The 24,615-nt window shown below is 55.1% G+C and overlaps 11 protein-coding genes across 11 annotated transcripts; 7 read left to right on the top strand and 4 right to left on the bottom strand.

Moving 5' to 3' along the window:
- Window positions 1-291: 291 nt before the first annotated feature.
- On the bottom strand, window positions 292-1,562 carry K452DRAFT_116677 (uncharacterized protein). Its single transcript, XM_033535101.1, has one exon. The coding sequence runs from the start codon at window positions 1,460-1,462 to the stop codon at window positions 608-610; it is 855 nt and encodes a 284-aa protein (XP_033392605.1). The 5' UTR covers window positions 1,463-1,562; the 3' UTR covers window positions 292-607.
- Window positions 1,563-1,961: 399 nt separating this feature from the next.
- On the top strand, window positions 1,962-2,413 carry K452DRAFT_116670 (uncharacterized protein). The gene has a single exon (XM_033535100.1). It carries the CDS (start codon window positions 2,105-2,107, stop codon window positions 2,351-2,353), a length of 249 nt encoding a protein of 82 aa, XP_033392604.1. The 5' UTR covers window positions 1,962-2,104; the 3' UTR covers window positions 2,354-2,413.
- A 633-nt stretch (window positions 2,414-3,046) lies between these two features.
- K452DRAFT_236750 (uncharacterized protein) lies at window positions 3,047-4,816 on the top strand (the record flags this gene model as incomplete). Its single annotated transcript, XM_033537532.1, has 2 exons — window positions 3,047-3,637; window positions 3,698-4,816. 2 exons carry the CDS (start codon window positions 3,047-3,049, stop codon window positions 4,814-4,816), a joined length of 1,710 nt encoding a protein of 569 aa, XP_033392603.1.
- An 819-nt stretch (window positions 4,817-5,635) lies between these two features.
- Window positions 5,636-6,095, top strand: K452DRAFT_292023 (uncharacterized protein). The gene has a single exon (XM_033541292.1). The coding sequence runs from the start codon at window positions 5,690-5,692 to the stop codon at window positions 5,912-5,914; it is 225 nt and encodes a 74-aa protein (XP_033392602.1). The 5' UTR covers window positions 5,636-5,689; the 3' UTR covers window positions 5,915-6,095.
- A 100-nt stretch (window positions 6,096-6,195) lies between these two features.
- On the bottom strand, window positions 6,196-6,786 carry K452DRAFT_312800 (uncharacterized protein; the record flags this gene model as incomplete). The annotated part of the gene is made up of 1 exon (XM_033543590.1): window positions 6,196-6,786. The coding sequence occupies one exon, from the start codon at window positions 6,784-6,786 to the stop codon at window positions 6,196-6,198; it is 591 nt and encodes a 196-aa protein (XP_033392601.1).
- Window positions 6,787-8,562: 1,776 nt separating this feature from the next.
- On the bottom strand, window positions 8,563-11,136 carry K452DRAFT_322128 (uncharacterized protein). The gene is made up of 5 exons (XM_033544472.1): window positions 10,768-11,136; window positions 10,668-10,700; window positions 10,599-10,608; window positions 9,663-10,548; window positions 8,563-9,555 (listed from the first exon to the last, which is right to left on the bottom strand). Exons 1-5 carry the CDS (start codon window positions 10,999-11,001, stop codon window positions 8,790-8,792), a joined length of 1,929 nt encoding a protein of 642 aa, XP_033392600.1. The 5' UTR covers window positions 11,002-11,136; the 3' UTR covers window positions 8,563-8,789.
- Window positions 11,137-11,309: 173 nt separating this feature from the next.
- K452DRAFT_362231 (uncharacterized protein) lies at window positions 11,310-13,387 on the top strand. The gene is made up of 5 exons (XM_033546488.1): window positions 11,310-11,427; window positions 11,472-11,777; window positions 11,852-12,336; window positions 12,412-12,741; window positions 12,791-13,387. The coding sequence occupies exons 1-5, from the start codon at window positions 11,347-11,349 to the stop codon at window positions 13,296-13,298; spliced, it is 1,710 nt and encodes a 569-aa protein (XP_033392599.1). The 5' UTR covers window positions 11,310-11,346; the 3' UTR covers window positions 13,299-13,387.
- A 1,011-nt stretch (window positions 13,388-14,398) lies between these two features.
- On the top strand, window positions 14,399-16,789 carry K452DRAFT_236721 (uncharacterized protein; the record flags this gene model as incomplete). Its single annotated transcript, XM_033537529.1, has 4 exons — window positions 14,399-14,646; window positions 14,700-14,805; window positions 14,924-15,771; window positions 15,850-16,789. Coding segments are annotated over 4 exons (2,142 nt in total), but the record flags the coding sequence as incomplete, so codon positions are not given.
- A 1,443-nt stretch (window positions 16,790-18,232) lies between these two features.
- Window positions 18,233-19,001, bottom strand: K452DRAFT_116555 (uncharacterized protein). Its single transcript, XM_033535098.1, has one exon. It carries the CDS (start codon window positions 18,868-18,870, stop codon window positions 18,361-18,363), a length of 510 nt encoding a protein of 169 aa, XP_033392597.1. The 5' UTR covers window positions 18,871-19,001; the 3' UTR covers window positions 18,233-18,360.
- Window positions 19,002-19,552: 551 nt separating this feature from the next.
- K452DRAFT_116585 (uncharacterized protein) lies at window positions 19,553-20,645 on the top strand. Its single transcript, XM_033535099.1, has one exon. It carries the CDS (start codon window positions 19,734-19,736, stop codon window positions 20,496-20,498), a length of 765 nt encoding a protein of 254 aa, XP_033392596.1. The 5' UTR covers window positions 19,553-19,733; the 3' UTR covers window positions 20,499-20,645.
- Window positions 20,646-22,186: 1,541 nt separating this feature from the next.
- K452DRAFT_236768 (carbohydrate-binding module family 18) lies at window positions 22,187-24,483 on the top strand (the record flags this gene model as incomplete). Its single annotated transcript, XM_033537535.1, has 2 exons — window positions 22,187-22,488; window positions 22,542-24,483. 2 exons carry the CDS (start codon window positions 22,187-22,189, stop codon window positions 24,481-24,483), a joined length of 2,244 nt encoding a protein of 747 aa, XP_033392595.1.
- Window positions 24,484-24,615: the final 132 nt, after the last annotated feature.

Raw genomic sequence — 24,615 nt, 5'->3', positions numbered from 1 at the left:
CCATATCTCGACCAATGCTCGTTAGGATGGCTATACATTCCTTGCAGATGCATCGGCAATAACACCTCAATGGCCGACGTGGCCTTCACCTCCGTCTTAACGGACCCGAACTGGACTGCGTCGAGCGGTAATAGCTCATTAACAACTCAAATAAAGGACTTGTATCTGACTGTGCTTCATGTAGGAAGGGCTGCTCTCCATTCATATCTCTTTTCGACCCTGTCGGCTCCTATGTCCGCCGGCCCAACAACCCGACGACGACAACCAACCCGCTACGATCAGCGCATGGCGGTCTTCATGGATGGCGATGCTACTCTGCTGCATGACCGTCACTGGGTTGCAGCAAGAACGACCCGTCGCATGCTGTGCGAACTGAACACCACCCAGACTTAACGGCGCCGTCGCTATTTCCCGCAAACGAAACCACCGTCGTCTCGTCACATTGGATTGGCACGCGGACAATCCTCTCACATTCATGAGCGATCATGTGTGGGCTTCATGACGTTGTCATATGCCCTCTCACCACTGCCAGTTGTACCGACGTCTGTTGTCGCGCGGAGGATCGGCGCGAAGAACCAACAGACCAGCTGCGACGGCAGATCCGTCGCTACCCGGGCTCGCTTCGCGTTTCCCAGCCGGGGCCAGCTCCCCCAGCTCCCTCCCCCTCACGATCGCGAACATCAACATCACGCGCCCGCATCGTCGACGCTGCCGTCATCGCGGAGATGAGGGGTAGCAAGTAGGAAGCGCAATCTACACGATGAAACGGGAAGGACCCCCCCATTCGACGCCAAAACCGGCTGCGACACGGGCGCGCTGGTGCCCAACCGGCTTCTTCCTTGCGAGCTACGTCACTGCCTATGGAATTCTGGGGACGATTGGGGCTGGATGTCACGCGAAGTTGGGGTTCATCTCCCCGTACGGAGAAAGTACGGAGACTATGGAGGTGGGAGAGGATGGGGAGCGGAGCCAGGCGTCGGGGATTGGGTGTGGGCGCGCTGGAGATGAGCAGCGAGTGGGCGTCGGGCCTCCTCCACCTCGTCGCCTCCTCATCTCTCCCCACTCTGTTGCGGCCGAATGCAACGTTTCGCCGGCGAAGGGAAGGCTCTCGAAGCGAGCGAGCGTCAAGCTCCGAGCAACGTTGCCAGTTGCGGAAGCCAGGCCCGGGATGTGAGCGGTCGGACCGTTCGAGCCATGGCACGAGGCGCGCTGCGATCTGGACCGGGAGAGGCTGCTCCGCGACTTGCGATGGGCCTGGCAGGGCGAACTGGGGTGCCCGGGGCAGCGAGCGGCACGCGCGCGAGATGTCTAGATGGCAGATGGAAGCATCTCGCGGCGTTGGCGTGAGAGGGAGGATTTGACAGGTGTGAATGGCCAATGGGGCTGCAGGAAGGCTGTGCGATGCGACGAAGAGGGGGGGCCCAGATCGCCTTGCAGAAGGCAATGCAGTCATCATGCACATCAGGTGAATGCAACGACTGCATCGAAACGGCGGCCAGGAAAACGGAAAGCGACGACAACCGGCGACTGACGACTGACGATTATCGACTGACGACGACGACGACGACTAGGCAAACGCACACGTTCTCACCGCCCGCCCATCGCAATGCCGGACGGGCACGGCGGGGGGTGCGCAGTGCTTTTGTCGCTAGCGGGAGTCGATGCGACGCTGGGCTTGCGTTTCAGGGGCACCAGCCAGCTCGACTCCACGGAGACGACGCAAATCCGGCACCTGCGGATTTGAGGGGAGGGGGAGGTTTTTGCGGGCGCGACAGCCGCGGGCACGAACCGGGCAAGATTTTCATGGCATAGCGTAGGCTGGCCAGCGCACCTCCGCGCCGCTCCGCAACGCAACTTCCAACGACGAGCGTAACATAGAGGTGCAATAGACAGAACATCACACACAAAACAATCGTCGGTGCACATGCATGCATGCAGGGCAGCCTAGCGAGAGGCCTGGCGCGCTTCCGTCCGCCGCCACTTCCTTTTCCCGCCGCGTCGGTCCGTTTGCTCAAGAAAAATATTCCCTGCCCTTGGTCGGCGCTCGGGCCGGCGCAGTGCTCTATCCTTCAGAATTTTCCCAATTGTTTGTCGTTGGCGGCAGATGCCTGACCGGCGCGGCCTGACTAAGCCTAGAGCTAGACGCCAGGGACGCCAGGGACGCCTCTTTTCATCGGCCCGCGCCCTGTCTCGTTTGAAGGCCGGCAAGCGGGTGCCGCCTTCGACGTCAGCAGCTTTGGTGGTACCTGGCAGGATTTTGGGATGGGGTTTCTGCACGGCACGGCACCGCGGTTGGCGGCGGGTGATGTGCGTTTGTTCTACTCTAGGGATGGCAAGTGACCAGCGAACCTGAGCTCCGTGACCGCTTGAAACCTTGGGCTGCGCGAATCACAGGGTGGGAAGCTGAGGTGGTGCTCCGGTGCGCTGATCCTCCCTCCTTGGCCACCTCAGCCCTACAGCAACCTAAGGAACCTAAGCTTCAGGCGCGCCGGCAACTCCTTTATCGAGGGCCTGATCGGCTTGGCGGCACATCAACGCCGCGCTGCTGCCCGAATGGGTCTCGATAGCTTTCGGGATCCATAATTCGCATTGCAACCTGCACCGGGTTGCCTTTGTGATCAGTTCCGAGTCGGTGGTGGGCAGACTCTTCGGCGAGAATGAGGCGCTTTCTCGGGTGCAGTGGGTCCCAACATGGTCACGGACCCCAGTCGCCCGAGTCGGCGCCTCACGCACCATCAAGCCTTGCCGAATCGCGTGTGCCTCGACCACGCCTCGACCTCACCAATGTGCCAAGCCCTGGGTAGCATCCCCCACCGACACGTTATTCTCCGGCTGGAGCTTCAGTATCCCCGGTGGACGACATCATCCTCCGCCATTTGGCGAAACCTACCGTTTTGCCCCATGGTCCCCATCATCGCACCTTTGCTATAAATCTAGTCTTTTGCCCTTCCTCGCTTCGGTCCACACCTCTCCCTCTCTCTCTATCTCTCTCTGTGCCTGCCTGCTCAACACAACTCCCAGGGCACTCTCTCTCCCATCTCTCACAATGGGTCTCTTCAGCAAGAAATCCGACGCCGTCGAGGCCGGCGTCCACGAGAAGGACAGCCCCGCCAACACCACTCCCGCCGAGTCGGTTGGCGGCCGCGACGCCCCTCTTCCCCAGCACAAGGTGCCCTTCATCGCCATCCTGCTCGGTGCCATCGCCTCCGTCGGTGGCTTCATGTTCGGTTATGAGTCTGGTCAGATTTCTGGCTTCATGCAAATGACCGACTTCAAGGACCGCTTCTCCGACAATGGCAACTTCAACGCCGCCCGCTCCGGTACCATTGTCGGTCTGATGTGTATTGGTACCCTGCTTGGCTGTCTCATCTCCGCTCCCATGGCCGACAAGTTTGGTCGCAAGTACACCATCTCCTTCTGGGCTTTCGGCTACATTGTCGGTGTCATCATCGAAATCACCTCCACGACCGAGTGGGTGCAGTTCGCCATCGGCCGTCTCATTGCTGGTTTCGGTATCGGCTCGCTCTCCACCTGCGTTCCCATGTACCAGTCCGAGTCGATCCCCAGGTCCATCCGTGGCGCCGTCGTCTCTTCGTACCAGCTGTTCATCACCCTGGGTATCTGGACCGCCTACATGGTAAGTTGCCTAAAGCAGCCTAACGCCAAACTCTCCCGCAGCGGCTAACATGACTTGCAGATCAACTACGGCACTGAGGACACTTACCACAACAGCGCCCAGTGGCGCATTCCCAACGGCCTGTCTGCGCTGTGGGCTATCCTGCTCGGCTCGTCGATCCTGTTCATGCCCGAGTCCCCTCGCTGGGCGTACCGTGTTGGCCGCATCGAGGAGGCCCGCATCACCATGGCCCGCCTCAACGGCTGTGCCACCGACGACCCGCTCATCAACCAGGAGATTGCCGACATTGAGGAGAAGCTGCAGGCCGAGCGTGCCGGTGGCCACCACAACTGGTACGAGATCTTCACTGGTCCTCGTATGCTCTACCGCACCATTCTCGGTATGACTCTCCAGGCCGGTCAGCAACTCACGGGCGCCAACTTCTTCTTCTACTACGGCACGACCATCTTCAAGGCCACTGGTCTCTCCAACTCGTACGTCACGTCGATCATTCTCGGCTCCGTCAACGTCGGTGCTACCGTCGCTGGTCTGTGGATCGTTGAGAACTGCGGTCGCCGCAAGTCGCTGATGACGGGTGCTGCCGTTGCCTTCGTCTGCTTCATGATCTACTCGTTCGTCGGCCACTTCCAGCTCACGCTGCACCATGGCGACCAGGCCCAGGCCGGCAGCGTTCTGATTGTCTTCACGTGCTTCTTCATTGTCGCCTTCGCCACGACCTGGGGTCCCATGGTGTGGGCGATTGTTGGCGAGCTGTACCCTGCGCGGTACCGCGCGACGTGCATGGCTCTGGCAACGGCGGCCAACTGGCTGTTCAACTTCCTGATCTCGTTCTTCTCGACGTTCATCACGGACGCGATCGACTACTTCTACGGTCTCGTCTTCGGCGGCTGCTGCTTCGCGTTGTTCTGGATCGTCTACTTCTTCATGATCGAGTCCAAGGGCCGTTCCCTTGAGGAGATCGACACCATGTACATGCTGCACGTCAACCCCATCACTTCCGCCAAGTGGGACTCGAGCAGCCTGCGCCAGGACGGCGCCCCCACCACCGACCAGCTGTACCTGGCCAACGGCGGGCGCCGCATCGTCAAGGACGAGGAGGCCGGCGTCGGCGGCGTGCGCAGCAAGAGCATCCACCACGAGAATGCTGCCGATGCCGCTGCCGACGAGGACAAGATCTAAGCCAGCGGTCTTTGTTGTTGCGTTTTTCTCTTTGAAGCTTTTTGAAACGATCACACACACTCTCCTATTTCGGCTCCGCGGTTGGCGCGCTCTATTACCTACGTAGTGCGCGCGCGGGCCTGACGCGTACACGTTGCATCTGTCCATCTATCTATCTCTCTACACCTCTACCTATCTCACCACACTACACTACACTACAGCGTCATCACAGCAACGTCGTTTGTTGTTCGTTAAAGATGTTTGTTGCTCGTTGGCTTGCTTGCTTGCATAGCGCATCAGGAAGGACCTCTCGGCTGGCTGGCTCTGGCTCTAGACCGGAGGAAGGGTGCTGGTGTCGGTGTTGGTATTATTTGGGGTTTTTAACGTCTTTATTATTGTTAATTTATATGCTTGGCCCGTCGCCGTCACTGGAGGATGGGCATGGGCGGGGAAGCTAAAATGGGTGGGGCTGGTTTGGGTGGGGTTTCTGTATTGTTAATGGGTGGGTGGTTGGGATGGGAGGATGCTTAGGGGTGGGAGGGGCGAGACTAGTCCTCCGCCGCGTTTTATTATACCATACCAACGATGAGGTTTGACTCTGTCTTTGTTTTTACTCGATGCTACTGCTGCTGCTGCTAAGCTTTACGCGGTGACGACTTTGGTTTTATGGGCGGTAATTTTTGGTGTGTAGGTGTGTGGGTGGGGTGGATGGGGTGTTGGGGGTGAGTGAGATAAGTTAGAGGGGTGAGTGCGGATAGGGGAGTAAGTATAATACGCTAATACCCTACCTTACTTTTCTATTTTCTTTCTTTCCTATCCTTTACATTCTTCCTAAATATACAACTTACTTAAGGATACTACTGACGAACGCGCGCGATATAGGGATATAGGGAGATGGGATTTCTTCCGCTCTACGCTATACTGCTTACCGCCCTCGGTACCCTCCTTTATACCGTTATTTCTTCGTGCCGACGTTCCTACCTCTCTACTGCCGCCGTCGCTGCTACCGTACCGTTACCGTCGTTACCGTCGTCGTCGATGTCCTTCTACCGTATACGGAGGGTAGTGGGTGTGTACGAGATATGTATTACGTGCTGGTGTGGTTGGGGCTGGGAGTAGGAGGTGGGGAGTGGGTTAAGAGCTGGTGATGACGTGGTGATGGATGGATTATGGAAGTATGCGTTTACTGTGTTCTCGCTCTATCAATGATGGCGATGGCGATGGACGCACTCTACTCCTACAGTACAAGGAGTCAACATCACCGACCCTCCCTCCTTCCGACTACGATCCTTACACCCACCGAACGAACGAACGAACCACCGACCGATCGATCGATATCGACATCGACATTGACAGCGGCATCATACAAACACGCGCACACGCACACGCACACACCTACATCATGCATATAGTGGATGCGCTGAATGCATGGATGCACGCTCCACGCGTGCGCCGATCCTCGATCTTCGATCTTCGCGCCCCGATTCGATCTCACTGATGATGCGGGTGGATTCCTTGCCCACCGCCGAGTATTTGGCCGATGCTTGTCCTCGTCGCGGTCTGCGATGCGTGATGCGATGCGATGCGATGATGGCGATGATGGCGGTGATGACGGTGGTGGCGAGGGGTGAGGTGGGTTGGGCTGTTGGGTGGATGGTAGGGGCGCGATGGGGCTGGTGATGGATGAGGGGTGGAAGAGATGGGTGTGGTGGCGGTTGTGGATGTGCGGACAGACGACACCGCGCTTTTGCCCGTGCGATTGCTCGCTCATCACCATTGGTGTGCATGAGCGCGTCATGGCTGGGGATAGGCATGTGAGCACGAGGGGATAGATGGAGGTGCGATGGGATGGGATGGGGGGGAGGGTGATAAAGAGCACGAACAAACGAACGGACGCACCACCACGCACCACTACCACCACCGCCACGACGCTCACCTATCCCGTCACCATCGTCTATCCGAACAAGGCACAAGCCGCTAATCCAAGCCATCGCACCGGTCTCTCCGCCCTCCGCCTCTCCGCTCTCGCTCCCGCTCCCGCCCTTCCCGCACCGCAGCAGCGCAGCGAACCCACCATATCCAGGTCAGCAACAATGCCAGTACGCACGCACGTATACCCAGTCCAACCGCTCGCGCCCGGTAGGCTGCGAGGAGAGCGAGCGAGCGAGCAGCCCCGGTCGATAGCAAGCCCGCATTTAAAATCCTGCAGCCGGCGTAACGGAGATGGCTGGCTATCCTGCTCTGTAGGCGTAAATGCCTGACCGCATGCGGCTTTAAGTGTTTTGGTGGTGGTGGTGATGGAGGCGGCGATGCTGCGTGCATCACTGGCTACTGGCTAAAAATGCGGATGGGGCGGAAAGAGTGATGCGGATAGAGTTAGACGAGGTAGGTACTGCTCTAGTAAGTGTATACTTGGTGTGTTATAGGGCCGGGCGGGCCATATTGCGTTAGCTAGGATAAGTGAGTAAGTTTATGGCGTTGGTGGTACGAAGGCGGGAATGGTTGTAGTGCTGATCTTGCTGTATCCTGTAGAATGAGGTGTCCTGAATTGGCCTCGCTTTATTATAGGTAAAGAGTTTTTCTTCGTTTGAGAAGTTGCGGAGAACGACGTTATACGGAGAAGGAGTATTTGAATTTCGGAAAAGAGCTCGGCTGTAGTCTTACAGAGAAGAGCCTTGCGGAGCCCGCGTTTCTGAATTTAGGATTTCCGTCTAGTCTCTAACTATTAGCGATTTTGAATAGTCTGATGAGTAGGTATTACTGCCTAATGACATTTATAGATAAAAATATATACGATGTTTATAATAACTCCTTAAGAGGTATTGTAGTGTCTGTCCGTAGAAGATGTAAGAAACAGCCCGCAAAATGACAGCCCGCTTGCATGGGAAATAACATATGACGCAATGCCTGTGTTTAGTGAGCCGTAACAGAATGCGGGGTTTGGGTTTTGAAACTGAAATGTCCGTGTTCTGGACAACTGCCTCATTGAGACTAGCGCAGCAGATGACAGAAAGGCTGGAGCGAGCGCAGTATGGAGAACAAATCCAGGAGCGAGCCTGGTACCGATAGAAACTGGCTTTGCGCGTGGACACGGATAGCTTGCCGGACCCTTGATCATAAGATCAGCATCTGACAGTGGAAGATTCCAGGTGTGGATGGTAATACTTGACTTTGCTATAGGTCTAAATGGTCCTTTCCCTACCCGAAAAAAGATTTCTCTTGGCCTTGCCGCTGTTGTAATCTCCTCATGGCTTTCGTATCCTTCGTGCGCTCTTGGCTCTGCTCTGCTGGTGTCCGCTGTGCTCCAGTGACTCCATGTCTGCGGGCTCTCAAGCCACCCGCGGACATGGACGAGGGTCATCTCGAAACCTGGCCATCGGAAATCCTCTGTCACAGTGGTTCAAAGCCGCGGGCTTGGGATGCGCGTTAATATAACAAGGCCGCGGGTATAGCAGCGCTGGATGGGGTGATGTGAATTTGCTTTTCTTCTGTGCTACACCTTCTGCATATGTCGTGACTTCTCACTTCGGTTTCTTCGACTTTGCTTTCGTCGTCCTGTACTTACGATTTCAGTGGTCTGTATGATGGGTAGTTAGCCTTTCTTGAATGTGGTACGTCTTGCTTATAATGCAGGCTGCGGTGATCCCTTTACGGCTTTCGTTATCTTTACCATAAATTAAAAGCCTTGCTATTATTATCTCCGTATAGAGGGATCGAATTATCAATCCTAGGTTTTAGTGAGCGGATATTGTCGAGATATTAATATTGATTTCTCGGATACTCGTTCCTATTTGAATAGATTCTTTGTAAATTTTGGAAGCCTACAAATATTTTTTCGAACGGCTTTTTCATTTACCATCACCACGCCCCCTTAAACAAAGATATATCTCTTACCACAACTGAAAATATTATGCCGGGAATGGGAGGTAGAATACCATTGTCGCCCATTATCTTGTTTAACCTAGGTGCTTTCTTTGGTGTTGTGATACATTAATTACGGTGCCCTGCCGAACATTTCCCATTCCAGGGGTAGCGGTCCGCTGACCCCGCTCGCTAATGAGATGGCATTGCGTCTCTGCCGCGGCAGTAGTGGGATAGCAGGGAAGTTGATAGGCGCTAACGTGGAATGTCCTTCCCGGGCGTCTAGAAATTTCGGAGTTATAATGTCCCAGGTGGTTTCATCCGCATTAGGTGGTAGTAATCCTTCCGGAGTCTCTTGTGTGTGATTTTGGAACTCTATATCAGAGTTGTAGGCCTCAGGCCCTTGGTTCCATGAAAGTGTGCTATGGCTGGCGGAGCTTGTAGGTTGCTTGTCCAACACATCTGATCCTCGAGCATTGCTCTGAGACCCTTTAGTACCACCATTTGCTGACTCGTCGCCAGTGGAATAGTCTGCCCTTGGCAAGGCAAACATTGCAATCTGCTCAAGGTGTCGCGAAACATGAAGTTTGAAGTTGCTGGTGGTCCTCAGACACAAATTGCAGAGTCCCCCGGAAGAGTTCAACTTGCGTCGAAAAAGGTCAAGCATTCGGAGTGAGTTATCTCTATCCAGAGCCTGGTCGTGATCTTCTTTCATATGCTTTCCGAAATCACTTTGTGATGTGTATGGCTTATGTCCGTCCGTATTACAAGAATATTTCACTCGGTGGAATTGAGTCTCGTGATTGTACCAAGCATCCTTATCCTCGAAGAGGTGCTCTGATAGATCGCAATCTGGAAATGTGCATACATACGGCTGTATATCAGCCAATACATGCTTTCTGTTTAAGAGTCAGCAGTGGCTACCTAAGCGTTGACTGTAGAGTATGTATGTCGGGGATCTGCATCAGAGGGCCACAAAGACTGGGGAAAAACACATAAAACTTACTTCCAATCACGACTAGATCGAATATACGGTGTTGTTTGGCAGTATTTGCATATGAACTGTGCTATTCCAATGCCATCTTTGTTCCTTGGGCGCGGTGGAATTTCAATATGCAATTCACGTGTGAATGCACTTCCTGCCTTCGATGTCTTTGACTCGGACTCCGCAACTGATGGAGCAACAAGCTCATCAACCAGTAGAACTGGAACTAAAGGCGCAGCAAACGTCGTCGCTTTTGTCCGGTTGCTGCTCTCTGGCTGGCTCTGTGTTTTCGATTCATGGAGGTCCTTGTGTCTCACGCTCTGTGCTTCCCCAGAGTTGGTTGAGACACGTTCTGGCGTCTTCATGGTGATACTAGGTACCACCGAATTGGTCCGGAGGTTTATTTGATGACTTTGCCGGTAGAGAAACAGTTGTCGCCGTCGTGTTATCAACTTCCCCAGGCGTGTTGCTACCTGCTCATGAAGTTGTGGAAATTTGTCTTTCACATACAAAACATCAAAGTGTTGATAACATGATGTGTCATCTGTTGCCTTGTCGTTTAGGCGGTCGACTGGAGCAGGCCGTCGGATGGGAAATTTGTACAAGCATGTTACTGTGAGTTTGATCGACTCCAGAGGCCGAAGCAGCATAGCCAGATAGTCGTCAGCCTCTATGGGTTGCAGATCTGAAGAGGTTCCATTATCTGTCAGTGAGTTTGACGGTATTAGAAATGGTGATTCCTCGGTTAGATGTGTCTCATGTTGCCCTCCAGCTTCCATCGGTAGTGTTGGCAGTTCTTCATCTTCATCAGAGCTCTCTTCAGCAATATACGAATCGCTGAATTCGGAATCTGAGTCGGAAGAGAGCTCCGTGCAAACTGCAGGGTCAGTTGTTGCGAGACGCATCCCTAGAGAGATTTAGAGTTGATATTTTTTCCTTCGCAAATTAAAACAATACCTTCTTCTATCTACATAAATCAGTCAATTTTGATGGCAAGTGATGATGGAACCGAGATAGGATACATACATGATGATGCAGTATTGCCAATAGCCTTAAGACCTATGTCAAGGTCTCAAAGTCAGCAAATGGATTCAGGATATTTGGCTCGCCTTATAGCTTTACTGACTTGATCTTTGTAGAATGTTGCCTCTCTCAGTCTGTAATCCAAGGAGAGTTTGTAGAGCTTTCCAGAATGCGCAGCCCCGACATTGCCCGCCCACAGCTTGTATTTGTCGAACTCTTCAGAAACATCAACCAGATATTCTGCAGACTTCTCATATGCTAGGTCGTGTATAGCCGTAATAAAGTTTTCGAAAGCTATGTAGCATTTTGCATGGCTCATAGCGATAGCAGCCGCCATTTCGGTTTTTTACTCCTCGACGTAGCGCCTGGCTGGCAGATCATGCGACGATTATAGAGAACCTGCTTTGGTCAACACGGGATTAGCCTAACATCATGAACATATGGGAGAAGAAGTAACCTGTCGGGAAGCACGTCTACGCTCGCTGCTAATGTGCTGTTTATGAGCCGATGTCGTCAAGCAGCTGAGGTGCTCGGCTGGCAAGGCTGCATAGTACAACCCCGGTCACTACCCCGCACCTGACCGGGCTGGATTACCTGAGGCTGAGCTCAGCCTTGCCTCGCAATTATGATATCCTCTCCATGGCTCTTAAACGGTCATAACTCGAACAAATTCAGGACGAACATGGCTGGTATTGAAGTCGCAGGTATTATCCTCGGCAGTATACCTCTTGCCATTAGTGCGCTCGAGCACTATGCTGAGGGAGTAAGTATGCTCTTTTACTCGATAGACATGGCTGATGAGCGTAGGTTTCGGTTATAAAGAGCATGAAACAATGGGAATACGAATTTCTCGACGCGGAAAAACTCCTCCTTCTGAATGTTACTATCTTCAAACAATCCTGCGAAGAGCTGTTGAGAGGACTCCAACTGCCAGATGACCAGTTTCGAGATCTAGTAGAGCACCACAAAGGGTGGGACGATGGTGAACTGATACAAAGGTTACGTCTTCATATGGGTAGCAGAAACTATGCCGTATACGAAGCATCGGTGTCATATCTGGATAGAAGGCTCGCGCGACTGCGGAAGAAGCTGTTGCTCAGGGATGATTTCACTGTGCGTGAGCCCCGTCGTTGCGTTTGGTTTGGCGGTCTCGAGGAAAATATCAACGGCAGCTGACCGTCTTTCAGGCCCCGTTCGTTGTTAATGGAGTTGTCGATGAGAGGTCCCGCAAGAAGTTTTTCAAAAAATCATGGTTGCGTATCAAGGGCGGCTTTGAAGCCGGCCGTGGGGAGTACAAGGAGCTGTTGGCGGAAATTGGTGACGTCATTGAGAAAATCGACCGGTTAACAACGGGAGCCCTCAACACCTCGGACGACATTCGCTCGAAGCAAGCTTACCGTCCGGCAACCTCCAAGTACTGGCTGGCCATACGCAATCATACTCAAGGACTGTATAAGGCCTTGTACTCGATTTGGGCTGGCAATTGCACTGCTCCACATCCACACCGTGCGAAACTTCGCCTGGAAATACCTAAAGCCCACGAGCCCGAACGTCCTCTATTTGGCCTGTCTTTCTTGCTGGGAGACAGACCTGTCAATGGCCGATGCTTATCTCCTGAGAAATGGCGTGATGTGAAGGTTCTGTCTTTGGAGACAGAGGTACTTGTTCCTCTGTAAGCCACTGTTTGCTACGACTTGACTCTATTTCAGCAAGAATGCCCAGATACGCCGCTTCTGACAATATATAGGCCACAAACTCAGTCCTATCCTTCCCAAAAAGACAAGAGAGCAGTACGCTTTGCGCCGGCTATTGTCATACAACCTGCCACTTTGCCTATCGCTGCACCTACGTCAAATCTCTGTACGTGTAGAAATGAGATAAGCAACTTATGTACAACTCTGAATGGCAAGACGTCTGTGGGAGCACAGAACAACTACTCCGGTCCGTGTCTGGGATTCCTTTCTGATTCCAAACGGCATTATCATCTCTACAGTGCGACCGGGCATGCAAATGAATTGATTCCTCTTCAAGACGTTCTCTACCGCAAAGCTGGGAAAGACATTGCTACCAAACAAAAGCAAGTTTTGTTCCATGGTTCATTCAGGAAAATACTAACACAATATCAGGTGCATGCTCGCTTTTGCTTTAGCCGCAACAGTACTACAGCTCTGCGAGACGCCATGGCTCCCCGAAGACTGGCAACTGAACGAGCTTTACCTTGACGACAGGGCAGAAGAGCAACAGCTATACATCTTAAAGACATTTGATCCTGCTACTACCTGCCAAATGCATCCCAGTAAGCGGCGTATGCGATCGATAATCAGAAACGAGACCCTATTCGCGCTTGGCGTCGCCCTCCTGGAGCTCGCATACGGCCAGCCGCTCTCGTCATTCCAGACAGATGATGATCTCAATGCGGACAAGAAGGAAGACGAGCTTACCCGTTGCAGCATCGCGCTGCGGCTCGTCGAGAACGTGCAGAAGCGGGAGCTCAAACGGTTTGCGCGGGCTGTTAGCAAGTGCATCACTCCTGATACGGATTCTGGATTCGACCTCAGGGATGATGGCTTCCGCAACCGATTCTACCAGGATGTTGTGCTACCGCTGCAAGAAGACTACGAGACGTTGTTTTGAGAAATGTTATTGGTGGAGCTTTGAGCCGGGCTTCGTGGTACTCGATATAACAGACGATGTTGTGGACCTGTATATTTGCATTCTCCTCGTGTGCTTCTGAGCAGTGTCTTTAGGCTAAATGATACCAAAGTATATCATATGTCCAATCGTCCGACTTACCGCGGTACAGTAATAGGTACTACCTTGGTGGCGATGGTGGCGAGTCGGGTGGATGGCAGGGTGGTTGAGCCGCGCGGGGCCGAAGAAATCCCACCTAGGCTGGGTCACTGATGCCTGAGGCATGAAAGACGGCACGTGATGTTTGATGTCGCGATCATACTTGCACGCAGGTTTCACATGCGAATGCGCGATGGGCAAGTTATTAATTGGGACAAGCCGTCGTGGTTACCCCCGGAATGCAACGGTCAAGCGCCCAACAGCGGCGGACAGGCGCGGATCCAAGCGGAGTGAGCTCCGACCGCTGGCCGGTTGTGATTGGTTGCATTTCAAAGCTCACCGTACCTGGCTATGTACTTTCGCCTTCAGACCAATCCGATTCCTCTCCCAGGGCATGACCGCCTAGTTTGTTCTTCCCCCCACACACCCGCCCGACTCGGAGTTTGTTCCGACTGTCACTGTTCTATCTCACCTTTCCAAGAGCCCCAATAGCCGTCCATCTCTTACCTCTATTGCCCTTTCCATTTGTGCCTACCCGTAAGGCCTTCCATCGCCACCCATCGCAGACCGACAGCTCCTTTCGATTCGAGTTCAACAACCTACCATCAGCCGCGCTACTCTCTGTCGCCCGCTGCACTCGCGGCGCAACAAACAGAACGCACTGAACCCAATGATTCGGGTGATTAAATCTTGCGCATAGGCGTCAAACGATCCAATTCAACGCCCGATGCTCGAAGCTTTCCGATCGGTCGCGCCAGTGTACCCACAGCAAACCCTACGCTGCGCTCGCCGGTACGATGCCACCAAAACAAAGCCCCCATCAGGCTAGGCCTGCCCCGTCGTCTTCGGCGTCGAATACACATCCAAAGACCAGCTCAAACTTGCGACACTCATTCCAAGTCCAACCGCCCCAACCTGATAAAAGGGAGTTAAGCAACCCGGCAATGGGCCCCATTGGCCCATCGGTAGAAGGCATAAGCGGATCTGGAAAGATTGCGATACCGAAACTGCGGCGTGAGAGCGATTATAATGCTGGAACAACCAGCGGGAGCAAGAAAAGAACTTCCCGGGCTTGTGCAGAGTGTCGCGCACGGAAGATCAAATGCAGTGGCAGGCAGCCAACCTGTGACCATTGCGAACTGTGTCAGCTGCCTTGTCTGTACGTGGAGGGTAAAAGAGAACATAACAAAAAGTAAGCCTCCACCCCTACGGCTCCAGTAAACAAGTCCACTGATGTGTGTTTAGAGGCCTCGAACGAGGTGACCGCATGCTTTTATTACTGAAAGACATCGGCTCTCAAGTAGATCTTTCACCGGAAATGCACGAAAGGATACAATCCATCCAAACTGAGGTGTGTTAGCAACATCGTGGTCAATAGCAGCCGCATCATCGTCCATATACCAGCGTCCTATCGTCCATGGACGAAAACGCGGCGGTGAATTGGACCCAATAGCTTACTGCTTTGGTAGGTTGAGGGCGAAGAGTCTTTCACCGAATCTACTGAAATCTCGAATTCACTGAAACGTCGTCTATCCGCAACTGCCGCAAGCGAAAAACGCCAAAAATCCAACCCCCCCGGGACTGATGCCGGGTGTGAAGCCGACGTATCTGCCGAAGTCGGTTCCCAGGAGTCAGTCGATTTAGCCCATGAAGACTACAACGAAGACGAAAAAACCAGAGCCACTGGCTTTATTGGACAAAACTCGGAAGTAATGTGGGCCCAGCGTCTCGCAGAGGAACAAAACTTAGGCGATGATCCAGCCCCGGAAAACCACGATTTTGGTCCCTATGGCGAGCCTGGCGTGAGTGAATCGGCCAGAGAAGGGCGGTTGTCTGCTAGCAAGAAGCGTCATTCGACACAGCGAGCAAATCCAGGAAAGATCTCCGCCTTCACATATCACCTTGACGACAACGACGTCCTTCTCCTCGATTGCGTGGAGGAAAACGAACTCCCGCCAGTAGATATAGCGAGGCAGCACTTTGACTGTTATATGTCAACCGTTCATGATATTATCCCTATCCTTTCGAGGACAGACTTTACAGATCAGTTTGAGAAGTACTTGGACTGCCAAGATCCGGAAAGACTGTCCAAGAAATGGCGCGCCATCTTGAATTTGGTTTTCGCCATAGGATCAACTTTTGCTCATCTTGTCCAAGCAGCCTGGTGCGGTGACGAGCGCGATCACCGGGTATATTACACCCGCGCATATACTCTCGGTATTTTTCCAGAGGCTATGGTGGCACACCCTGACTTACAGAGCGTTCAAATACTCGGCATGACCGCATTCTACTATCTGACCATCAGCCAGATCAACAGGTAAGCCTAAAATGAGACAGGTTCTTGCTATTTGCATAGCCCATGAAAACACTAATTACTGACTATATCCTTGCTCAGGGCTTGGGTTACCATTGGCATAGCATGCCGGCATGCAGTCGCATTAGGCCTCCACCTCCGTATGGAAAACAATTCCCTCTCTCTCATTGCCAAAGAGAAAAGAGTGCGCGCCTGGTGGTCCCTTTATCTCATAGAACACCTTCTCTGCGAGATTACAGGCCGTCCAACGTCAATCAACCACCAGTTCTGCTCAGTGCGGATGCCCGCTCCCATCAATGAAACAAGTCTCTCGACTCAAACAGGTCTGACCAAGCTTGAAAGATGGGACCAAATGACCGATCTTTGGCGTTCTCCTGCGGATAATAACGAAATACTATTCGAAAGCGGCTCCGAGAAGGACAGCAAGTCTAAGGACTTGGCAAATGATTCAAGTCACTTTAAACATCGCATCCAGCTCGCTATCCTTACCCAGAAGATATTTGTCAATCTCTACTCGGCTGACACTCCCATAAAGTCCTGGGAAAGAGCTCAGTCAGATATCGTCGCACTACTACAAGAGGTAGATGGCTGGTATAGCGCCCTTCCACCGGAATTCCAATTTGGGCGCATTTTGAGCCCGGACCATGATCGCAAAAGGGTCCTTCTGGCGTTCATGTTCTACAGCTCCAAGATTTTACTTAGCCGCCCTTGCCTCTGCCGCATAGATTTACGGGTGCCCAAACAAGGAGCCAAATCCAAAGACTTGAACAACAGGATGGCACGCGAGTGCGTAGTATCGGCAAGAAGCATTGCCAACCTGTTCCCAGAGGACGTTGACAGCCGATGGGTTTACAGGAAGGGTCCGTGGTGGTGCATCGTCCATCATATCATGCAAGCCATGGCCATTCTCATGTTAGAGCTGGCCTTTCAAGGCCGCCACATGGCGGAGCCTGGATTGGACAAAGGTGCAATCATCGAGGCAGCCGAAAAGCTCACGAAATGGCTGGTGCGGATGGCGGAGGACGGGAATGAAGCCGCCAAGTCCGCTTGCAGGCAACTGCGGGCACAGTTCATGGGCTTCAGGGGTAAAGCGAACATAAACGTGGCCCAGCTCGAGAAGGTCATAGAAAAGTACTGGACAAATACGGAAATGGGCTCGGATGCTGGAAGCCAGAGGCAGTCTCAAGGGCCTCAGCACAACCCCACAAGATCGTGGAACTTTTCTGCCGATGAACGAATGGAGGGATATCCGACACAAATGCCACAAGGATCGCTCAGTCAGTACGATCAATTCGTGCAGACTTCCGGCGAAGCATCCGCGCAACCATGGGCCTATGCAAACGTACAAACAACGCCATCCCAGAACGCTCAAAGCCCTTTACAGGGGGGCCAGGGCCCTGTAGATGTCTGGCAGCAAGAGCTGGACGCATCCATGTATCCACTATGGCCACCGCTCGACCCTGCAGATAACTGGAACGCCATGATGTGGCAGACGATGTTCGACACGGGCAACCCTTTCAGCATGTCCTCGGATCTGCCCATCATGGGCTATGCCAGCTCCGGTCCCTTTTTACAATCCGAGACGGCGCCCCAACAGGAGAACGTGATGCAGTCAGCGTACCCGATGCCCCAACCGGCGCAGATGGGCATATCTGCCGCGCCACTGTTCGCTGCCCACGCCGGTCCTGTCCGTGGTTTCCAAGGGAGCTCGATATACGACCCGCCGGATATTGAGCGCCATTTTGGTGTCGGCATCGATGCGACGGGACCGATGGGAGAAGATGCAGGGTATGGGGATGCCGAAGCGGGGGAGCAGAATGAGCCGCGCCATCCGTATTACAACACCAGGTCTTCTGGAAACAATTAGCGGATGAGAATAGGTGGCGGGTCGGTGGCGTGCGATCATGTGCAAAAGAGGGGGTCTTGTGGTGGTGGTCTCGTGCGCTGCAGAACGCGCGCTTGCTTTTTCGCCGCTCCGCCACGGTGTCTGTCGTTACTTCGGCGAAGAGAGACGCCTCTGGCGGCGCCGCGTCCTTCACTCGGGCAGCAGCCTGACAAGAAGCTTCCTGCTTGGGCCACGAGACAAGTGCACGCACTTACACGCCGTTGTTTCTTTGTTCTTTTTCTTCTAGCACAGATGCTCTGACTGTACGACCTTTCCCCCTGGATTACACATGTGGCTCCGCTACTCTTCTACTTTTGTGGGTTTCTTCGCTCCCTTCGCTGCCATTTACCGGCTGGGCTGGCTGCTAGTCTTGCTTCCAAAGCGCTCATTAAGTCCTCGCGTTTGCGCGGCGCTGGCGGTTTCTTTCGTTTCGTTTCGTTTCGTGGTTTAATGTTGTTGTTGTTGTTGTTGTAGTCGGCGTAGTTCTTTTCCATCACCACTACAGCCTTTACTTCACCACCAACAATGGTCATCACGACAACGACAATGACGTTTCACTCTTCATTTTCTTTTACGGTGGCCGGCTTCTTGGTTTGTTGGCTGATGATACCATGATATGATACGATGGCGCTTTTTTTGGTCTTTCTTTCCTTCTTTCCTTTCCGTCATTGTCGTGATTCCGCTCTGCTGATGGTAAGCAAAGGGTATTATGCAAATGCGCGGTGCATGGCTTGCTTGGCCTGCTTGCTTGCTTGCTTTCTTCCTTTCCGTCTTTCTTCCTTCCTGGCATGGCGGGCAGATTGTCGGCTTGTGGGTGCAGGCGCGCGCGCGCGCGTGATTAGTTGGGCTCTTTTGTTTTGTTTTTGGCTGGGTCTGGGTGCTGGGGCTTGGTTGCTCGGTGGTGCTGTTTGCACGTGCATCTGTAGGAGTGTGCATGCGTGCGGGCGGGCGTGCGGGTGGGGATGGCGAGTAGAGGGGAGTAGAGGGGAGGCGGGAGAGGATGCGAGGTTTTGCGTTGGATGGCTGGATGGCTGGATGGCTGGGTGGCTGGAGGGACGGCTTACATATGGCACAGAATGCAGGCTTGCGGATGAGCGGGTTACTTGCTTACATACAGTAGTTATGTGAATAGTGGATGGTTGGGTGTGTGCTGCCTGAGCGAATGCGGAGTGTGTGTGTGCTTGCTGTGGCGTGGAGTAGCGTACCGTGAGCGTCATCTCACCTCTTCCTCTTTTCCCTCTTCCTGAGCGTGTGGGCGCGCGTGCGCGATGCTTTCGTTTGTCCGTTTGTTCGTGAGCGCGTGCAGGGCAGACAGCAGCCAAGGCGTCGTGCTTTCCTGCCTGCCTAGGTAGCTACCTACATAGCTCTCTGCTTTTCTGTCGCTCTCATCCCTCTTTCGTCTGCTCGCTCGTTCGCTCGTCCGCTCCTCTTGTTCGGCCGCGATCGCCCATGCCGGTGTTCTTGCCCTCGATGAGCAGATGTGGTGTGGTGGGATGAGATGCATGGATGGGGTAGAGATGGGTGGCAGGCTCTACCTAGGTAGTCTTTGTATGTATGTATGTATGTATGTATTTGATAGGTACATACACACACACATCCACACCGCGTTGCGTCGCATCGCAGCACATCGTCGCGCGCCCCATTGGCCAACACGAACGAACGAACGAACGACGAAAAAAGACAAACTGCAACCATCAAGCACAAAACGCCAAATGTGACAGACAGGTAGCTAGCTAGCCAGCGGGGGGGATGTGATAGGTTAGGCCAAGGCGACGGCCTCGCCACCGTGACTGTGACCGCTCTGTTCTCCACAAATGGTGGTGGTGGTGGTGGTGTGAGCTGCCATTTTCTTTTTTCTGCGCGCACGTTTGTGTGCTCCTGTGCTCTTTCGATTTATTTATTTTTTCTTTTTTTTTTTTTCTTGTCTGTGTTTGGCTTGGGCTTTGGCCATGGAGGTGGCACTGCGCCTTGGTCGGCGGCTGGGGTTGGGGTTGGCTGCTTGCTTGGCTGCAGCGCGCAATTCGTCGCGGTTGGTTGGTTGGTTGAGGGCGCGCTTGCTGCGCTGCTGCGAGGCGCTGTGATGTGCGGTGCGGTGCTGCAGTGTGTGTGTGGCTGGGTCTGGGGACGAGCGGCAGGGCGGCGGGCCAGCACTGCAACCTACAGTACCTACCTACAACACAACCTGCAACGCGCGCGCCGCCGGCGGCGTCTTGCTTGCTTGCTTGCTTCCTTTCTTTTCGTCTGCTCCTGCTCCTACTACTGCTACTGCCGCTGTAGCGACAGTACCTACATACAAGCGCGCACGCACGCACGCACCTACGCTACTCCTACCTACAGTACCTATCGCGCGCGATCCATAACGGCGCAACGGCGCGGCGTGGCGGGCGAAGGACGAAGGATGACAGAGGCAAAAAGAAAGAAAGACGGCGGACGAAGGACGGAAGGATGGAGGGCGGAAGACGAAGAGCGGAAGGAGCAGGAAGGAGGAGCCGCAAATGCGCAATCCGCGATGGATACGGCAAGGCTGGAGCGGGACGGGGAAGGAGTTGGAAGGGCCGACTGCCCGGCTAGCTGGCTTTGGGCTTGTGGGATGGGATGGCATGGGAAGCGGGGTTGGGGGGCCGTGCCGTCGTGCCGACAGAAGATGGAGGGTTGTGGTGGTGGTGGTGGGCTGGTGGCGGGATCCCTACCTTTGTATGTACTCTACTGTACCTGGGTACCTGCTTATGTAGGTGTGTGTATGTGTATGTTTTGTGTGTGTGTACCTACATACGGCTGCGGTGCTGTGTTGTTGTTTCAGGGCGCGCAGAGTGCATGCGTGCGTGGGTGCCACGGCGTGTGGTGAGACCGGTGAGAGGGCCGAGGGACGGGACTCACCGAGAGCGAGCGCGCTAGCTGCGTGCTGTCTGCCCGTGTGCTCGAGGACAAACTCTAGAGAGAGGGAGGAAGCACCAAGCTCGGCGTTCGATCGCTTCGCCTCGCATCGCATCTGGACTCTGGCAAACGCGCGCCGCGTGCCCACGAAACTCGGGCGGTGGCTGCAGTCTACACGTCAAGCGGGTTAAGGAGACGGCACTGGACGGCAGCCACGAGAGCGTCATTATGGGGCCTGGCGTTGGTGGTTCGTATTCGGCTGCTGCATGCTGCCACTGCGGGCCCCTCCACACTTTGCGAGTCGCGCGCGGCGCTGGGCGCCCCAGATAGATCTGCTAGCCATGTCTCTCGTCGGCGGCGTCGATCCGCCCAACCCGCCAACCGCCAGCAGGCGCCTATCCGTGCATATGTATGCACGCAGGTACACGCGCCGAAAATCCTACATAGTTACCTAGTTATGCACCTCGCCGCCTCCGACCGACCGACCGGCCGTCCGTCTCTGTCCCTCCTTCTTCTTCTCTCCCTCTACCGCCCTCGCACAGCAGCAGTGTCAGCGCAATGATAGTACGAGCCCGTATCGGACGCCACGAGGGGCAGCCCTCATTTCGCTGGCTCGTATCGGCGGCCCATCAAGCTTCGCCGGGCTAGGCCTGTTCCTGCAGCCAAAGGCCCGTTTCGCGGTGCCGTTGGGCGCGTGGCGCCTTGGCAAGGCTTGCACTGCAGCTTCACGGGTTGTTTTTGGATACGGCCGCAGGGATCCGAAACTCCCCGCGCGCGCATGAATCTGTGTGGTAGGTAGTGTGCTGGCTGGCGGGCCATGATGGAGGGGGGATTTTTTTTTTTTTTTTTTTTTTTTTTTTTTTTTACTACATAGAAGCGACTGGTCCCACTCCTCCCTCGTTTTTTGGGCTTGTGAGAATTGCTGCTCTCCCCTACTCCAACCCTCGTTCTCTACTTACTTACCTTACCGCCTTGTCACCCCATTCTTTGGTGCTTGGCTTTCCGCCCGTTGGTTTGTTTGGTTTGTGAGAGTGTGGCTATCACCACCACAAACAATCTCCCTCTTTCACCGCCAACGTCTATCGCTCTTTCCTTTTCCCACCGGTACGTCACTCATCACTCCTGCCGTGCGACGATCAGCCTCAAATCCATCGGGCGGGTCCTCGCGAACGCACCTCCCAGCCTCTGCCCCCTCCCGCCGTCCATACCTATCTTCTTTATTCAAAGCCCTCGCCCGGCCGGCCCATTGCATATGATCAACCCTCATGCTCATCATCTCTTTGCTCCAGATTAAGACGGCTTCATGAAGATTTCTCTCATCGCGCTCGGCCTCAGCGCCGCCGCGCTCTCTAATGCCAACATCATCTTCAACAAGATCCAGCCTACCTGCGACCACTCCACCCTGGGCCACTCTGGTTGCTTGCGCGGACAGACCTGCCTCGAGGACAACACGTGAGAACCCATCTCCGCCGCCGCCGCAACTTCACTTTTGCTAACCTTCCTCCCCAGTTGCAAGGCTGTCGTCGAGCCCCGGGGCAACTATGGCACCCACCAGCGCGGCTCCGTGAACCTCCCGCGTGCCGTTGCCGCGCGTGCCGACGGCCGCTGCGGAAGGGACTTTGGCGGCGCGTCCTGCGATGCCAATGGCGAATTCGGCGGATGCTGCAGGTGAGTTTGTCCACGCGTTACACGCCCACGCCCTCTAGTGCTGACCGATGTGGCAGTGATTACGGCTATTGCGGTAAGAGCGATGGCCACTGCCTCGTCGCCAATGGATGCCAGAACGGATGCAGCGACGCCGCTGCTCCCGTAACCACCAAGGTTGCTCCCGTTACGACTGAGGCTGCCGCCGCCACCAGCGCCGCTGCTGCCCCCCGTACCGACGGACGGTGCGGCAAGGATTTCGCCGGTGCCACTTGTGACTCCAACGGCGAGTACGGCGGCTGCTGTTCCGAGTTTGGGTGCGCATTCCCGCAATGTTTTCGGCTCGACTCGATTGCTAACGCAAATCTAGCTTCTGCGGCAAGACTGATGGTCACTGCCTCGTCGCCAACGGTTGCCAGAACGGCTGCTCCGACGGTACCCCCAACCCCCCTGCGGCCGGCACTACTGATGCTCCCACTACCACGACCGGCCCGTCCTCGAGCCAGGAACCCGTCCTGGGCTCGCCGACCACCAAGGCCACTTCCCCCGCCAACACTAACCTCGTGACCACCGACGGCTCGTGCGGTGTTAACGCCAACAACGCCGTCTGCGGTGACTGGCCTCAGGGCAGCTGCTGCTCCATGTACGGTTACTGCGGAAGCACGACCTCCCATTGCGGTGACGGCTGCCAGTCGGGTCCTTGCACGAACGGCGCCGAGGAACAGGCTCCCGGTGCCAGCCCCGCTCCCGCCGCCCCGACTCCCGGTACCTTCAAGGTCGTTGGTGACTCTGGTGTCCCCGTCATGCACGCCGGTCTCATGCCCAACGGCAAGGTTGCCTTCCTCGACAAGGTCGAGAACTACACCCAGGTCAAGCTTGCCAACGGCCAGTACGCCTACTCCTCCGAGTACGACGTCACGACGAACACCTACGTCCCGCTCTCCTACAAGACCAACGCCTTCTGCTCCGGTGGTGCTTTCCTTGCCGATGGCCGTTTCGTCTCGCTCGGCGGCAACGCCCCTCTCGACTTTATCGACCCTACCGTCACCGACGGCTTCGACGGCATCCGCTACCTGAAGCGCAGCATGGACGACGACAGCCTCGACGGCCAGGGTTGGGACGAGCCTGGCAACAAGATGGCCAGCAAGCGCTGGTACGCCAGTGCGCAAATCATGGGCGATGCCAGCATTTTCGTCGCCTCCGGATCGCTCAACGGCCTCGACCCGACCAACAGCTCCAACAACAACCCCACCTGGGAGTTGCTCGACCGCAACGGCGTCTCGGACGGCATCAACCGCCCCATGGAGATTCTCGAGAAGAACCAGCCGTACTACATGTACCCGTTCCTCCACCTGCTGAAGGACGGCTCCCTCTTCGTCATGGTCAGCAAGTCCGCCGAGCGCTTCGACGTCGCTGGCAACAAGCCGATTTCCACCTACCCCGACCTTCCCGGCGACTACCGCACGTACCCCAACACCGGCGGTTCCGTGATGATGCCTCTGTCCTCGGCCAACAACTGGGTTGCTGACATTATCATTTGCGGTGGCGGCGCCTACCAAGACATTACCTCGCCCACTGACCCCTCGTGCGGACGCATTAGCCCGCTCGCCGACAACCCGAAGTGGGAGATGGACTCGATGCCCGAGGGCCGCGGCATGGTTGAGGGCACGCTCCTTCCGGACGGCACGTCGATCTGGCTCAACGGCTGCAACCACGGCGCCCAGGGCTTCGGCCTCGGCACGGACCCGACGTTCGATGCGCTGCTGTACGACCCCACGAAGGCGCTGGGCCAGCGCTGGCAGACGGCCGGCCGCACAGACATTCCGCGTCTCTACCACAGTGTCGCGCTCCTGCTCCTGGACGGCACGCTGATGGTGACGGGCTCCAACCCGGTCGAGCAGCCGGTGCTGGGCGACAACAAGGCGTTCCCGTACGTGACGGACTTCCGCGTCGAGATCTACACGCCGCCGTACCTGCAGGGCGAAAACGCCAACAAGCGGCCCACGGACGTGGCGCTCTCGACGACGGCGCTCAAGGCCGACGGCAGCACCTTTAACATCCAGTTCTCGGCTCCGGCGGGTGCAAAGGAGGTCCGCGTCGCGCTGTACCACGGCGGCTTTGTCACGCATAGCGTGCACATGAACCACAGGATGGCGTTCTTGGATACGGAGGGCTGGGCTGCGGGTGCCGCGAGCCAGAACATCAAGGTCACGATGCCCCCGAATAGCAACGTTGCCCCGCCTGGGCCGTATGTTGTCTATGTCGTTGTGGATGGCGTGCCTGCGGTGGGCAAGATGGTTATGGTTGCTTAGGTGAAGGAGTGATTACTACTACTACCTCCACTGCTCTTTTCTTCTTTTTTTTTTTTTTCCCTTCCTTTTTCTCTCTTCTTTTGGAGACAGAATGTAATGTATATACTTGACTATGCGTATGCGGGTCATTGA

This window comes from Aplosporella prunicola (assembly GCF_010093885.1).
Source record: "Aplosporella prunicola CBS 121167 unplaced genomic scaffold K452scaffold_37, whole genome shotgun sequence".
NCBI classification, from domain to species: domain Eukaryota; kingdom Fungi; phylum Ascomycota; class Dothideomycetes; order Botryosphaeriales; family Aplosporellaceae; genus Aplosporella; species Aplosporella prunicola.
The sequence above is the reverse complement of the archived record's forward strand: the minus strand, read 5'-3'. Positions and strand labels throughout refer to the sequence as shown.